We start from the raw sequence: 12,688 nt of genomic DNA on the forward strand, positions 1-12,688 counted from the left end.
ATCCATTTCTCCGGTCCTCAACAAAGTGTGGGGCTGTCAGGAACAGTTAGTGCCATAAAGTTAATTTGCCAGTTTTTTTTTTTTTAAACCAGTATACTCAGCCATCTTCCTGTTACCAGGTCAAGACTCTTGGACAGATACGTCACAGGTCTTTTCCAGGGACCCAGGATTTGTATGAGGATTACTTAGACAATGCCTCTGACCTCATCCATGTACAAGGTGAATGGCTTAGCAATGCTTGGGAGGGCCAGGGCCAGGACAGACACTGGGGGATTTTTCAAAATTTCAGAGGCTCTCTGCCCAGTGTCAGTTCATTGCAAAATCTTTGTACCTTGATGCTGCCATAGAGGGGTTTGGCTGTTTCAGGAAATTCTATTATCCATAGCTGGCAGTAACCAACGGCCCCAGAAAGTCTCATACTTTTTTTTTTTTTTTTTTTTTTTTTTTTTTTGAAGCAGGGATTTGCAAGGTGACTGAAAATATGGTCATAGGAAGTTATCCACTTACCTTCCCCTAGGTTGCAGCTTAGGTATGTGAACTGAGGGATACACCACTGAGTCTTCTTGGCTCACATTCTGTCCCCAAGGGCTTGGAAGGGTTCTAAAAGGCCTTCTATCTACATTCCTCCTTAGTAGTTGAAGCTATGAGGAAGTCTTCTACATATCTTTCTCTGGGGTGTCTGGGACCAACTGTAAGTGTTTTTGTTAGGATGGAAAGGTATCCTGGGACTTGGAAGCCCAGGGAAGGAAAGGCCTACTACCACTTTGACAGCTTTTGAGGCTATGCTGGGGATACTCTCCCCTAGGAGCTGCAATACCTCTGCTGAGGAGGCTTCCTTTCAGAGCAGTGTGGTTCCTGAGCTACCGTGTTTTAGGATATCTGCCATTAGGACACTGACCCAACTCCGAGCAGTAAGGTTTCTGAGCTCCTGTGTCTCAGGATGCCCTTCCAGTGGGACACATTCTCCCCTCAGAGCTGTGTGGTTCCTGGGCTTCTGAGAACCAGGATGCCCTTCCAACTGAGCAGAAACCACTTAAAATCAGACCAGGGGAGTCTGGTGATATCTCACACAGATCCCAGACATAGGATCTAAGGTCATTTCCTCTCTTGTGTGCTAACCAGATGATACTTCTACAGACCAAATTTACCTCTGGAAGTGTTCAGACCAGATGCCTTTTGACTTACCTTTTTTTTCCTCTTCCTTTTGAGTGGTGGCTTGGTGCCTCTGGAGCACTTTGTGGTGATCAGTCAGGATTTTTCTGGAGCCCTAGAACATTTCAGGTTCCTGTCTAGGATCCCTTGTAGAGATTTTGCTGGGGCCTTCAAAATAGACGAGCCCAGGAGATATGACCACTCAGACATGTCTTATAGCCAATTGGAAGTCTTCATTCCAGATGGCTGGGACTACAGTCAGGTACTCAGGACCCACATTTTTAGAGTAAGTGCTGAGTTTTTGGAGTAAGGGCTTTTTAAAGGTAAAAACCACATCCTGATATCTTAGCAGCTACAGGGCAGTTTAACAGAAGCTAAGCTAAGCTGGAAGGGGAGGTTTGTATAAGTAGGCGGTTTAACAGAAGCTAAGTTAGCTGGGGCATTTTGATCTTACGTTCCTAGAACAGAATTAGATGCCTTTTGTCCAAGCTTTAAAATTCTGGGTTGGAAATTAATCTAAATTTATCTAAGACCTATGACGGTCTTGTTAGAAATAGGATCTATTTTAGCTGGACAGTCAAACCATTTGATGTATGAACACTGTCAGTTTCTCCTAGATACATTATATCAGTGTTCCTCAGAATCTGTAGGAACTCAAGTAGTATATGGAGAAATAAAACAGGAAGGGGACTTAATATTGTTTTTTGGGAAGCAGGTCTTTAAGCAGTTGTGGTATTGTATAATCCTACTTTTCTGTTGTCTGAACACACTTGCAAAGAAGGCTGGAAGGATGTTATCTAAGAATATGAGCAGTGCCTGGACCCTGGGTGTGGCAACTAAATTAGAAGCAACCTCCCCAAGCAGAAAGGTAGCTGAAAGGTAGGCTATTTAGTTTGATGCTTTATTTCCAGCAGGGGCCTATAAATGAGTGAGAGCAGGCCCCCAACTTCTACCATTTGAACATGACAGTGACATTCCAAGGGGACCCTGAAAAGCAGTTTTTTTCTTTTCTTCTTTTTTTTTAGGGGTGGGTGGGTGTTTTAGGGGATAAGGTTTTTTTGTGTAACCCTGGCTGCCCTGGAACTCACTCTATAGACCAGGCTGACCTCAATCTCACAAGAGATCCTTCTGCCTCCTGAGTGTGTGCCACTACTGTCCAGCAAAAAGCAGTTAAGAGTTCGGGGCGCTGTGCTTTAGAGGAACGGTGGAGGATGACTGACTCGGTGTCCATGCTGCAGGCCTCTCGACCTCTGACCTTCAGAGGCTCCCCATTTCTCTAGTCTTGAACATACCTTATGAAAAATTCTAAGCAGACACAAAAGTTGGAAGAGCTGTGTTTACCATACCACAGGGTGTCTTGGTTTATCTTCAATCCACACCTTTCCTGAGTGTTTCAAAGCTGACTCTGGTGCTTTGTGTTTTGTGAAGTATCCCTTTGTCCCAGTGTAGCTTTCTTAAAAGGTCAGACGTCTTGTCCCATCTCTTCCATTAAAGTGTTCCCAGTAGTGCTTGGCACGTTGAGTACTCAATAAATACTTGCTGAAATTCAGTAGCTTCATTCCATAGCTTCATTCTCTGTGGACTCCGAGTAAATTCTTCTCACTGTGGCTGATCCATAGTATCACATATCTTAGAATGTTCCTCCAACTGCTTGTGGTCCAAGTTTATCACTTGATGTGTGGTACAGACATCTGTGTCTGTGTATGTATATTTTCTCTTCTAGAACTAGTAGTAGGAAGATAGTCGCCCCCCTCCCACTCCCCGAACTTGTAAAAGCCAAAATAATGAAAATTATTTTGAAAATTACACACTGCACACTCCCATGCTGTCTCCACACCTTTGCAGTGGAGAAGCATGGAGAGGACAGATTGAGGGAAGTCCCACAGCTGATCTCTGTAGATGTGCGTGTTTCCCTGCGACCTCAGTTTCCTTCCTTAGCAGCTTCATTGGGTGGTGAGGCTTACATGAGGGCTTTTTGGCTTCTTGTGGGCACTTCACAGGTACTGTGCTGTTCATGTGTGCTGTGGCCACCTTGAGAGGTCCTCTGTATAGACTAAATAGATGGTCTGTGAACACATGTGGATTTAGCCAGTTGAGTGAGAAATCAAGGGCAGTTTTCTCCAGTGTTGCCCCTGAGAATCTTTTGTACCCAAATACCTGGCATTGTCCCAGTTTCTACCCTTTCCTCCTGTCTCCAGGTCACCAGTTAATTAACTGTATTATTTTATATTTGTGTTTATTTCTTCTCCAGAACTTAAAACTGCTTATTTCTGTTCACTTCCAATACCTCTCATTGCTCCCTACTGCATAGGGAGCTGTTCACCTTTCTTTCTCTTCATTGCCCCAAGGACCTTATTGCAGCTTGTTAGAGAGCTTCTTCACTCTGGGCCATTTTACGGCCCAGTTCCCAGTCTAACACAGTTGATCTAGCTTTTGCCTCTTACAGACCAGACCTTTTAGTTTCTGGCTGTAGCCCATAGCAGCAGTTGCAGAGTTCCATCCTTCTCTGTTACTCAGTGCGTTTGTGCCTGGGTTGCTGGGGTAGGCTTGCTATTTTGCTGAACAGAAGAGAAGTGAGTGCAGTCTTGCTGGGTGTTGCTATGTGTAGTTCTGTTCTCACAGTCTAGTGCACAATATTCCTATTACTATTTTTTGGGGGGGTTCAATCTGATGGTGAAGATGAAAGTTAAGCTTTGTTTTTTTCTCGTTTATATTTCTTTTTCTGTGAAATGTTGGTTTATATTTTTGCCTGTTTTCCTCTTGGCCTTTTTGTTTGTTTCTTGTTTATTTGTGAGACAGGGTATCATTATGTAGCCCAAGGTGATCGTGAACATATGTTCTTTAGTCCTGGAATTTTAGGGCATACCACCATGCCTGGCTTTCCTAGTCTTGGTGTTCTTGGTGTTTATAGATAAGAAATGTTGGCCCTTTATGGGTTGGTGAAACAGTTCCTGAAGCATTAGGGGGACTAAGATGGATAGGATCATCCGGAGTTGATATGGTGGGGGAGATAGCCTTAGGACGGAGGTCTACATACTTGCAGACAGAGTAGCCATTGTCTGTTCTAAGAGGGTGGGTATTCTGGAAAGGATTCCTTCAGAGACAGAGTGACAATTACCTGTAGTCTGAAGGGCATTAGTTTTTCAGCTGGTGGAAAGAAGAACTGAAGATCCTTAGGTCTCTTTAGAAGAATGAGGGTGGAGAGTTGTCCATGTGAAGGGCTCTAGGCTACAGAGGAAAGACGTATGGGGAAAACACACCACATTAGACCTCCCTTTTAAACCTGGTGGTCTGTGACTGAGTGTAGGTTCTCAGATGTGAAGGTTATTGGGATCTCTGGGGCAGCCTTAAACACTGCCCCCCTTAGGTCCCTTAACTACTTGATTTTGATTTCTCAGGCAGTGTGAGCTGGTGAGGGATAAGGCTAGTGTTTCTCAGAGCTGCCAGGTAGTTCTATTGGTGTTTGTAGTTGAGAGGCACTGGGTAAGAGAATATGGCAGCAGGAGAGATGGATAGAGCAGAAGAAGACTGATAGACTCTTCCCTCCCTCCCTCCCTCCCTCCCTCCCTCCCTCCCTCCCTCCCTCCCTCCCTCCTTCCTTCCTTCCTTCCTTCCTTCCTTCCTTCCTTCCTTCCTTCCTGGGGAGCAGGGACAGGGTTTCTCGCTCTGTAGACCAGGCTGGCCTTGAACTTACAGAGCTCTCGTCTGCCTCTGCCTTCCAAGTGCTGATATAAAGACTTGAGCCACCACCGTACCCAGTAGAAGCCTGCTGCTGCTGCTGCTGCTGTTGTTGTTGTTGTTGTTGTTGTTTCTTCTTCTTCTTCTTCTTCTTCTTCTTCTTCTTCTTCTTCTTCTTCTTCTTCTTCTTCTTCTTCTTCTTCTTCTTCTTCTTCTTCTTCTTCTTCTTCTCCTCCTCCTCCTCCTCCTCCTCCTCCTCCTCTTCTCCTCCTCTTCCCCCTCTTCTTCCTCCTCTCCCTCCTCCTTCTCCTCTTCCTCCTCTTCCTCCTCCTTCTCCTCTTCCTCCTCTTCCTCCTCTTCCTCCTCTTCCTCCTCCTCTTCCCCCTCTTCTTCCTCCTCTTCCTCCTCCCCCCTCCTCCTCTTCCTCCTCCCCCTCCTCCTCTTCCTCCTCCCCCCTCCTCCTCTTCCTCCTCCCCCTTCCTCCTCTTCCTCCTCCTCCTCCCCCTCCTCCTCTTCCTCCTCCTCCTCCCCCTCCTCCTCTTCCCCCTCTTCTTCCTCCTCTTCCTCCTCCTCCTCCCCCTCCTCCTCTTCCTCCTCCTCCTCCCCCTCCTCCTCTTCCCCCTCTTCTTCCTCCTCTTCCTCCTCCTCCTCTTCCCCCTCTTCCTCCTCCTCCTCCTCCTCTTCCTCTTCCTCTTACTCCTCCTCCCCTCCTCTTCCTCCTCCTCCCCCTCCTTCTCTTCCTCCTCTTCCTCTTCCTCCTCTTACTCCTCCTCCTCTTCCTCTTCCTCCTCTTCCTCCTCCTCCTCCTTTAATTATGTATTTATATCCCAAATGCTGCTCGCTCCTCCACTCCTCCTTCTAGGGTTCCTCCTCCATACACCCTCCTTTTTGCTTCTGAGAAGGTGGCCCCTCCCTGGGTATGCTCCCAACCCTGGTGCATCAAGTCTGAAGGATTAGGTGAGAAGTCTGACTCTTAACCTCTTGTTAAGTTGTCCCTCATCAGAACTGCTTGTTTGGACTGGAGAGATGGTTCAGTGGTTAAGAGCACTGACTGTTCTCCCTGAGGTCCTGAGTTCAAATCCCAGCAACCACATGGTGGCTCACAACCATCTGTAATGAGATCTGATGCCCTCTTCTGGTGTGTCTGAGGACAGCTACAGTGTACTTACATATAATAAATGAATAAATCTTTTTTTTTTTTTTTGGTTCTTTTTTTCGGAGCTGGGGACCGAACCCAGGGCCTTGCATAAATCTTTAAAAAGCAGGTGGGCTGGGAGAGAGCAGGGGACTAGTCACATTCTAACCTGATGCCTGGGAGAGGCCAATCAAGGTGCTCCGGAGCATGCTCTGATCTTGTTTTCTTGTGTACAGTATTGGAAATGGAGCCCTGGGGCCTCTCCCTTGGTAAGCAATTGCTTTTTCACTGAACTATATCCCCTCACACTTTGTGAGAAACTGAGAGACAGTAATTTAAGCTTGGCATGGCTACATGCCATGTCTATAGCTTCAGTTGCATAGTGATTTGAGACCAGTTTGAGTTTTGTGAACTCATAACAAAAAACACAACCAGAAGTGAGAGAGACAGAGAGAGTGTGTGGAGGGGGAATTGATTGAGAATGATCAGAATTTAAGTCCTAAGTGTGGGACTTGTTCTGGAAGAGGGACAGAACCAGTGGTGTATGGTGGCCACTTTGAAATGAGGGTAGTTTTACTTAAAAAAAAAGTGTGTGTGTGTGTGTGTGTGTGTGTGTGTGTGTGTGTGTGTGTGTGTGTGATGGAGGTTGGGGATGTGCCACAGCACACATATAGAGGTCTGAGGACAATTTGTGGGAGTTGGTTCTCTTCGCTACCTTGTTAAGTCTAGAGATTCAGATTGCAAGTGCCTTTGTCTGATGAGCTATCTATCTCACGGGCTCTGATACTTCTTTTAGCTTTGATGCTATTTGACACAGGAAATACAGGGCTAAGAGCGAGTGACAGGGCATAGGTCAGTGAAGAGAGTGGCTCGGACCCTCTTGACACCAGCATTCAGTACTAGGTAGAGTGGACAGTGACCTTTATTAGACAGAAATGCACTGGGCTGCTTGTTTGTATTAGGGCATTAGCATGGCTGCCATAGCACTAGGCATTGTACTCAGGACATAAACAAAGAGGGAGGGGAGTTTTGAAGTTGCTTGTGTTCCCACATACCAGAGACAGGCGAGCCATCTCCTTACACCAGCTCTGTGAATTTGACCAGGACGGAGGAAATGGTGAATAGTGACAAAGGCCCTTGTAACATTCCTGTGACACTGAGACCTTGTTAACAATGCCAGGAGACACTGCTTGATTGTGTTGGTGGACATTTGCTGTGAGCACCAGATGAAGGACAGACCCCTGAGCAGCCTGGGCGCCACTTCTTTTGGCTTTTTTTCTGGTTCAGTTCTTCCTTAGGTGAGTGAGGACAGGAACGAGGCATCTCCCTTTTTCTTACTGCAAGCTTCTGTGGAATAGGGGCCTGAGAATACAGTCACTTAATATTGGTGCTGTTGGAGAGAAACCAGGGCATTGGCAAAGGTGAAATTGGGTTCTCTTCGGTAAGAAAATAAAGCTGTTGACACTTTCCCCAAGTTGGTATTTTGGAAGTCTTTAGAAAAAAAGTCTATGTAGTGCTGCTCTTGTCACATCAACAGTGTCATATGTGGGTCCTGGCTCTGTGGAGTTGATAATTCTTCAGGACAGTGGCTGTCCAGGTGTGCATTATCTGCACTCTTGCTGTCAGGCACTCAGTATGAATTGTCAAATGTGTCCTAGCTGTGCATTTCTTTATTGTCCCAGTAGACCATGATGAGACCAGTTAGGGGTGCACACAGCTCTGAAGCACATGGAATTGTTAATGGTATTGGAGCAAAGGAAGTTGTTACATTGTTGATGTCCGTGCTTGTGTAGGGCATGCGTGTGGTTGTGTATGAGGAAGCCAGCAGGCATCTCATCTTCTTCTTTTGATATAGGGTCTCTCACTGGGACCTGAGATTAAGGCGATTTGGCTGGCTAGGAGCCCTGGAGAATCACCCAGTCTCTACCCTTCCCCAGTGTTTCAAAATGTGAACCACCACTTCAGACTTTTTACATGGGCCGTGTGGTTTGAACTTGGGTCCTTGTATTATGCTGCAACTACTTGACTCACTGGTCATTCTCTCCAGATACCTGCTTCCTTTCTTTCTTCTTCTGCCTGACCAATATATATAATTTAATTTAAAAAATTTAATTGTGTGTATGTGTGTGCACGTGTACATGTAAATGAGGTGCCCTCCCTGGAGACCACAGGACATCTGATCTCTCAGGCAGTTGTGAGCTGCCTGATGTGGGTACTGGGAACTAAACTTTGGTCCTCTGCAAGAACAGCACCTGCTCTTAACTTCTGAGGCATCTCTCTAGCCCCTGTCTCATATTATTAAAGTGAGCTTCTGAGTCTTCCCTCCCTGATGTGGGGCCACGTGACAACTAGGTCAGCTAAGCAATGATATGTCTATTTTGCCACTCCTGTTGGGTTCTATACAACTTTGAGTATCTCAGGCTCATGCACTCTGACCTCCTTAAATATGTCTGCAGAGGGACATTGCTCACTTGCCTGTACTCTATGCCCTCACACTCTACTTTATATCTCTTTGCTCTGTGGACTAAACTGTTGTCTGAACCATTGCTTGCTCTGTGTCTGTGTTTGAAGAAGAGAGGCAGAGAAGAGAATACATCACTGCTGGGTCCCTCCCTGTGCCTGTCCCTGACACTCACTGACTCTAGTGGGGATGGTATGCCAGACAAGCAATGCCTCTTGCAGGCTTCCATTGAGAAATCCAGCACATGGTTTCAGGGTGCAGTTTTCTTCCACTGTTAAAAGTTAATTGTCTTGAACTGAGTGTTTAAAAATATCCTGTAACATATTTGTAGTACTCAGAGCACGAATCAGAAGATAAATGACTTTCTGAGAAAGCTTCAAAGAAAGAACTGGTTTTTATCTTTCTCTATCCTTTTCCGCTGCAAACCCACCAGGGTCTCCTTCTGAGCATGCTTGTTCTATAAATAGAACAGCAGGTCTCTTTGGGCAGCCCAAGCTTGCAAGCTCTGGTCTACTTTCTGAAACATATTTGTGTGACTGTGTATCTGTCTGTGTATATGGGTGATGGCGTAGATTGTATTTTAATTTTGCTCTTTTCCTCTTTTGTATGAGAAGCTAGGAGCAGATACAAAACATACTTTTGTATCTCTCCTTTAATGATAGTTTGTAACTTTTCTGGGTTGGCACATTGGTTTTGCAGCCTTATTTTTATTTTAACATTTGTGCTTAGGAAAGAAATGCAAGCAATTTCTTCCTCTTCCAAGGTAAGGAAGCTGAATTGGGGTGAGGAGGGATCCACAGGAGAGGTTCTCTGTGTGCTTCAGGCATTAATGGATGGTTATGTGCAGATGTAGTTAACAAGAATGCCATCCATGTGAGCGGACCTGGAAAGGGTATTCAGAATCTAAGGTGGTTACAGCGCTTCTGTACTGCAGATTGGCTCCTGTCCTGGCCTTAGGGCCTTGTTCTGTTGTAGTGCATGCTAGTGACTGTAGCTGGAGGTGTTTCTCCTGTGGATTGTGGCATCATGCTGTTTTCCTTGATACTTTCTAACTGCCTGGGAAATAGTAAGTGATGCCTTCAGAGATAAGAGGTGAAGGTAGATACTACAGCATGAGTAACTGCTCCTCAGCAGTCTAGTCTCAAGAGTGCAGCTGGCATAGTACCAGGTCGGACCCATAGAGTACATTCTAGTGAGCCTGAGAGTAAATGTGGACACACGCATCTCAACCAGCCTAGAAGGTGCCCCAGGAAGATGACTTGTGTCAGGAGAGGAAGTGTCAGGCACCATATAATGGTGGGCTGTGGGCCTCGAACCTGGCTCTGCGTGTTTAGGGCGTGAAGGAGCTGGGGTTTGGTTTAATATTTTTTATGTCTCTCTACCTTTCTTCCCTGAGATATGGGATGGTGGAAACTTAGTTACACAGTGTGCTGTCTTTGTACTATGGCACATTTCGATGACCCGAGCTTTCTGTGTCTTGTTTAAAGTATCCTCAAATGCTGGATGTTGATGGTGCATGCTTTTAATCCCAAGACTTGGGAGGCGGAGGCAGGCAGATCTTGTGAGTTCCAGGCCAGTCTAATTCTACAGAGCAAGTTTCAGGACAGCTAGGGCTACACAGAGAAAACCCTCTCTGGAAAAAGGAAAAAAAAACTCTGTCTTGAAAAACTTAAAAAAATTTTCCCCCCAAATGTCCAGGTGCTTTATACACACACACTATTTTAAAAGTGGGTTAAAGGGCAGAGCTGCACAGCTGTAGTGTAAGGAAAGCACTGAATATGGAGTTGAGTTCTTGGTCTTCTGGATATACTTGTTATTATTTTTTCTTTGCTGTGCTTGGGATGGAACCAGGGCCTTGAGTGTGCTGACAAATAGTCTATACTGAGCTCTACCAGGCCTGTTATTAGTATTGACTGCATTGGTGACTCTTGAGTGGTTCAGGGCATCTGGCCATTTCTTCAGTGTTTGATTTCCAAGTAGTATGTTGGGATCAGGGTTCACTGGGAGCCAAGTACATGGGACCCTGCTCTGAGTTGCTGTTATCTGAGCAGGGGGAGTTCTCTAGGGAGAAGGGAATATTTCCTGTAGTATAATGGGCTTTTCAGTAACATGGGGGTAAGGGAGTGGGGAGTAGGGGGCAGGGGGCAAGGGGGCAGGGGGCAGGGATGAGTATCAGATACCTACGCTGACCTCAGAACCATGCAGAGGGCTGAGTAGAACACAGGCTAGAGCCACACTGAAACTCAGAGCAGTGGACGTGAACAGTTTTGGCAACAAGATCCTGAGAAATGGCAGGAGGCCAGAGAACACGAAGGCAGGGCCAAGAATAGCTGAAGAATACCAAAGGCTGAAGCTGGAGAATGCACTGGTCTTTGTTGTCCCCAGCTGCTGCTTCCTGGAGGCTCTCGAACCTCAGTTTCTCCTGTGCTAATCTGCTGGGCATAGTTAGGGAACACCTTGGGTCTCTTAAGGCATGGTCTGTCTATTAGAGAAATGGTATGCCCCTTGCCTCTCCCTTTCAGCACAGTGCTTAGTCTGTGTAAGGTTAAGGTCTGTGAGAAAATGAGAACTGTTCTCCTTTGGCCCCTTAGGGACACACTTTGTTCACCATCATGACAGGCTGCTTCAGGGTGATGGGCACCTCAGAAATGCAAGCTCACAGTGTGCTTCTGTGCTTTCAGACCATCCTCAAAGAGGGCATGCTGACCAAACAGAACAACTCGTTCCAGCGATCGAAGAGGAGGTACTTTAAACTTCGAGGGCGAACACTCTACTATGCTAAAACAGCAAAGGTGAGGCACCTTTAGAGGACTACCTCAGGAGCCACATTTAGGAGCCCAGAACTCTTGCATGGGATAAATATTTGCATACCAGTTATTTCTAGTTAGGGTTGTTTGTTTGTTTGTCATTTGCTTGTTTTGGTCATGTTGGAATTGAACCCGGGCCTTGGATGTGGTATTCAGAGTTTACCACAGAACTGTAGCCCCATAAATCTGGCTTGTAATAGTAGGTGTCAGATTTTATTTGTCACTAAGCATGCTTTATTTCTTGTAAAAATTATTTTTGTTCATTTTCCCCTTGTCTAAAAATGGAAAAATGGTCACAGAACAAACTATATTACAGTTTCTTTCCTTTCAGAAAGATGGGAGCCACAGGCTCATGAATCTTTTATTATGGGCTAAGAACTGCTCTGGTCACTGGGCATCTTAGTGTGTGAGCAGAAATATGCAGGTCTTTATTTCTAGGCTTCCCAGCAACTGGCCCTGGGTGGTGAGTTCTGGCTGTGTTAAGACTCAAAGCTGGACTCCTCAGGCAGCTGTCAGAGGAGCAGCTGGGATGTTGCTGCTTTGAATGTGCTATCGGACTTCAAACCCCAGTGTGCAGGCTGGCAGGTCAACATGTCTCCGTGTTGGTGGCAGTTCTTGGGCATTAAGAAAAGTCTGGAATGATAAGCATCTCTAGAGAGTTAGTGTGCTGAAATTAGAAGTGGAGCAAGGCAACATGCTTAGAAAGGCTTCTGACCACAGCCATGGTTATTTTAGTCCAGTGGTGGGGGTAGGGAGGGTTTTCTTAGTTTAACAACTTAGTCTTTCCTTCAGGGATTCCAGATAGAGAAATCTTAGAATAGAAGGAACAGTAAAGTAAACAGGAGGTAGGGGCTGTGGCTTGGGCCTAGGTTGAGGGAGGAGTAGAGGGAGCCCCTAGATCTGACTGGGTTCTGTTCCTTGGCTTTCTTTATGGCAGGGTGGGTTTATCCTCGTGGGGTTTGTCTCTTGCCCCTACAATATTTGTTTTAGTTGGAACTTTTCTCCAAATGTGTTTGCTGGAGAAACCCAAGCCATAGGGATCCTCTGACTCTGGATCCTGACTGACTGTCTCAAATCTAAAAGAGAAACACAAGAAAGAAAGGTCAGCATTGTTATAGTGTACCCACTAATGACCTCTGTGGAGTGGAAGCCACAGACTACCTGTGGTCCATGCTCTTTGGGAGAGGCAGGCAGGTGGTTGCATGCATTTTGCATGGTGGTTTATTGCTCAGATGTTGAGGGGTGTGTAGGGAGAATGTGGGCAGCACTACTAGTGCTTGCGTGTGTTTGCCCTGGCTTGCCTGATACCCTCTGTCTGCATCTCTCTCCAGTCGATTATATTTGATGAGGTAGACCTGACTGATGCCAGCGTGGCAGAGTCCAGCACCAAAAATGTCAACAACAGTTTCACGGTAAGATTCTAAGCCACACCCATATCCTTCTCCAAGGTTGCTT

General features: G+C 46.0%; 1 protein-coding gene across 3 annotated transcripts in view; it reads left to right on the forward strand.

The window, feature by feature from the left end:
- Nucleotides 1-12,688, forward strand: part of Dgkd (diacylglycerol kinase, delta) — a 90,344-nt gene that overhangs the window by 19,315 nt on the left and 58,341 nt on the right. For all 3 annotated transcript variants that reach the window (XR_015628825.1, NM_001427452.1, XM_087567160.1), the window contains 2 exon segments: nucleotides 11,108-11,218; nucleotides 12,565-12,645. Coding sequence is in view for 2 of the 3 variants with exons in the window: in NM_001427452.1 (NP_001414381.1) it covers nucleotides 11,108-11,218; nucleotides 12,565-12,645 (192 nt within the window). In the remaining variant the exon portion in view is untranslated.

The sequence above is a fragment of the Rattus norvegicus genome, chromosome 9 (genome assembly GCF_021556685.1).
Source record: "Rattus norvegicus strain SHRSP/BbbUtx chromosome 9, alternate assembly SHRSP_T2T, whole genome shotgun sequence".
Taxonomy (NCBI): Eukaryota; Metazoa; Chordata; class Mammalia; order Rodentia; family Muridae; genus Rattus; species Rattus norvegicus.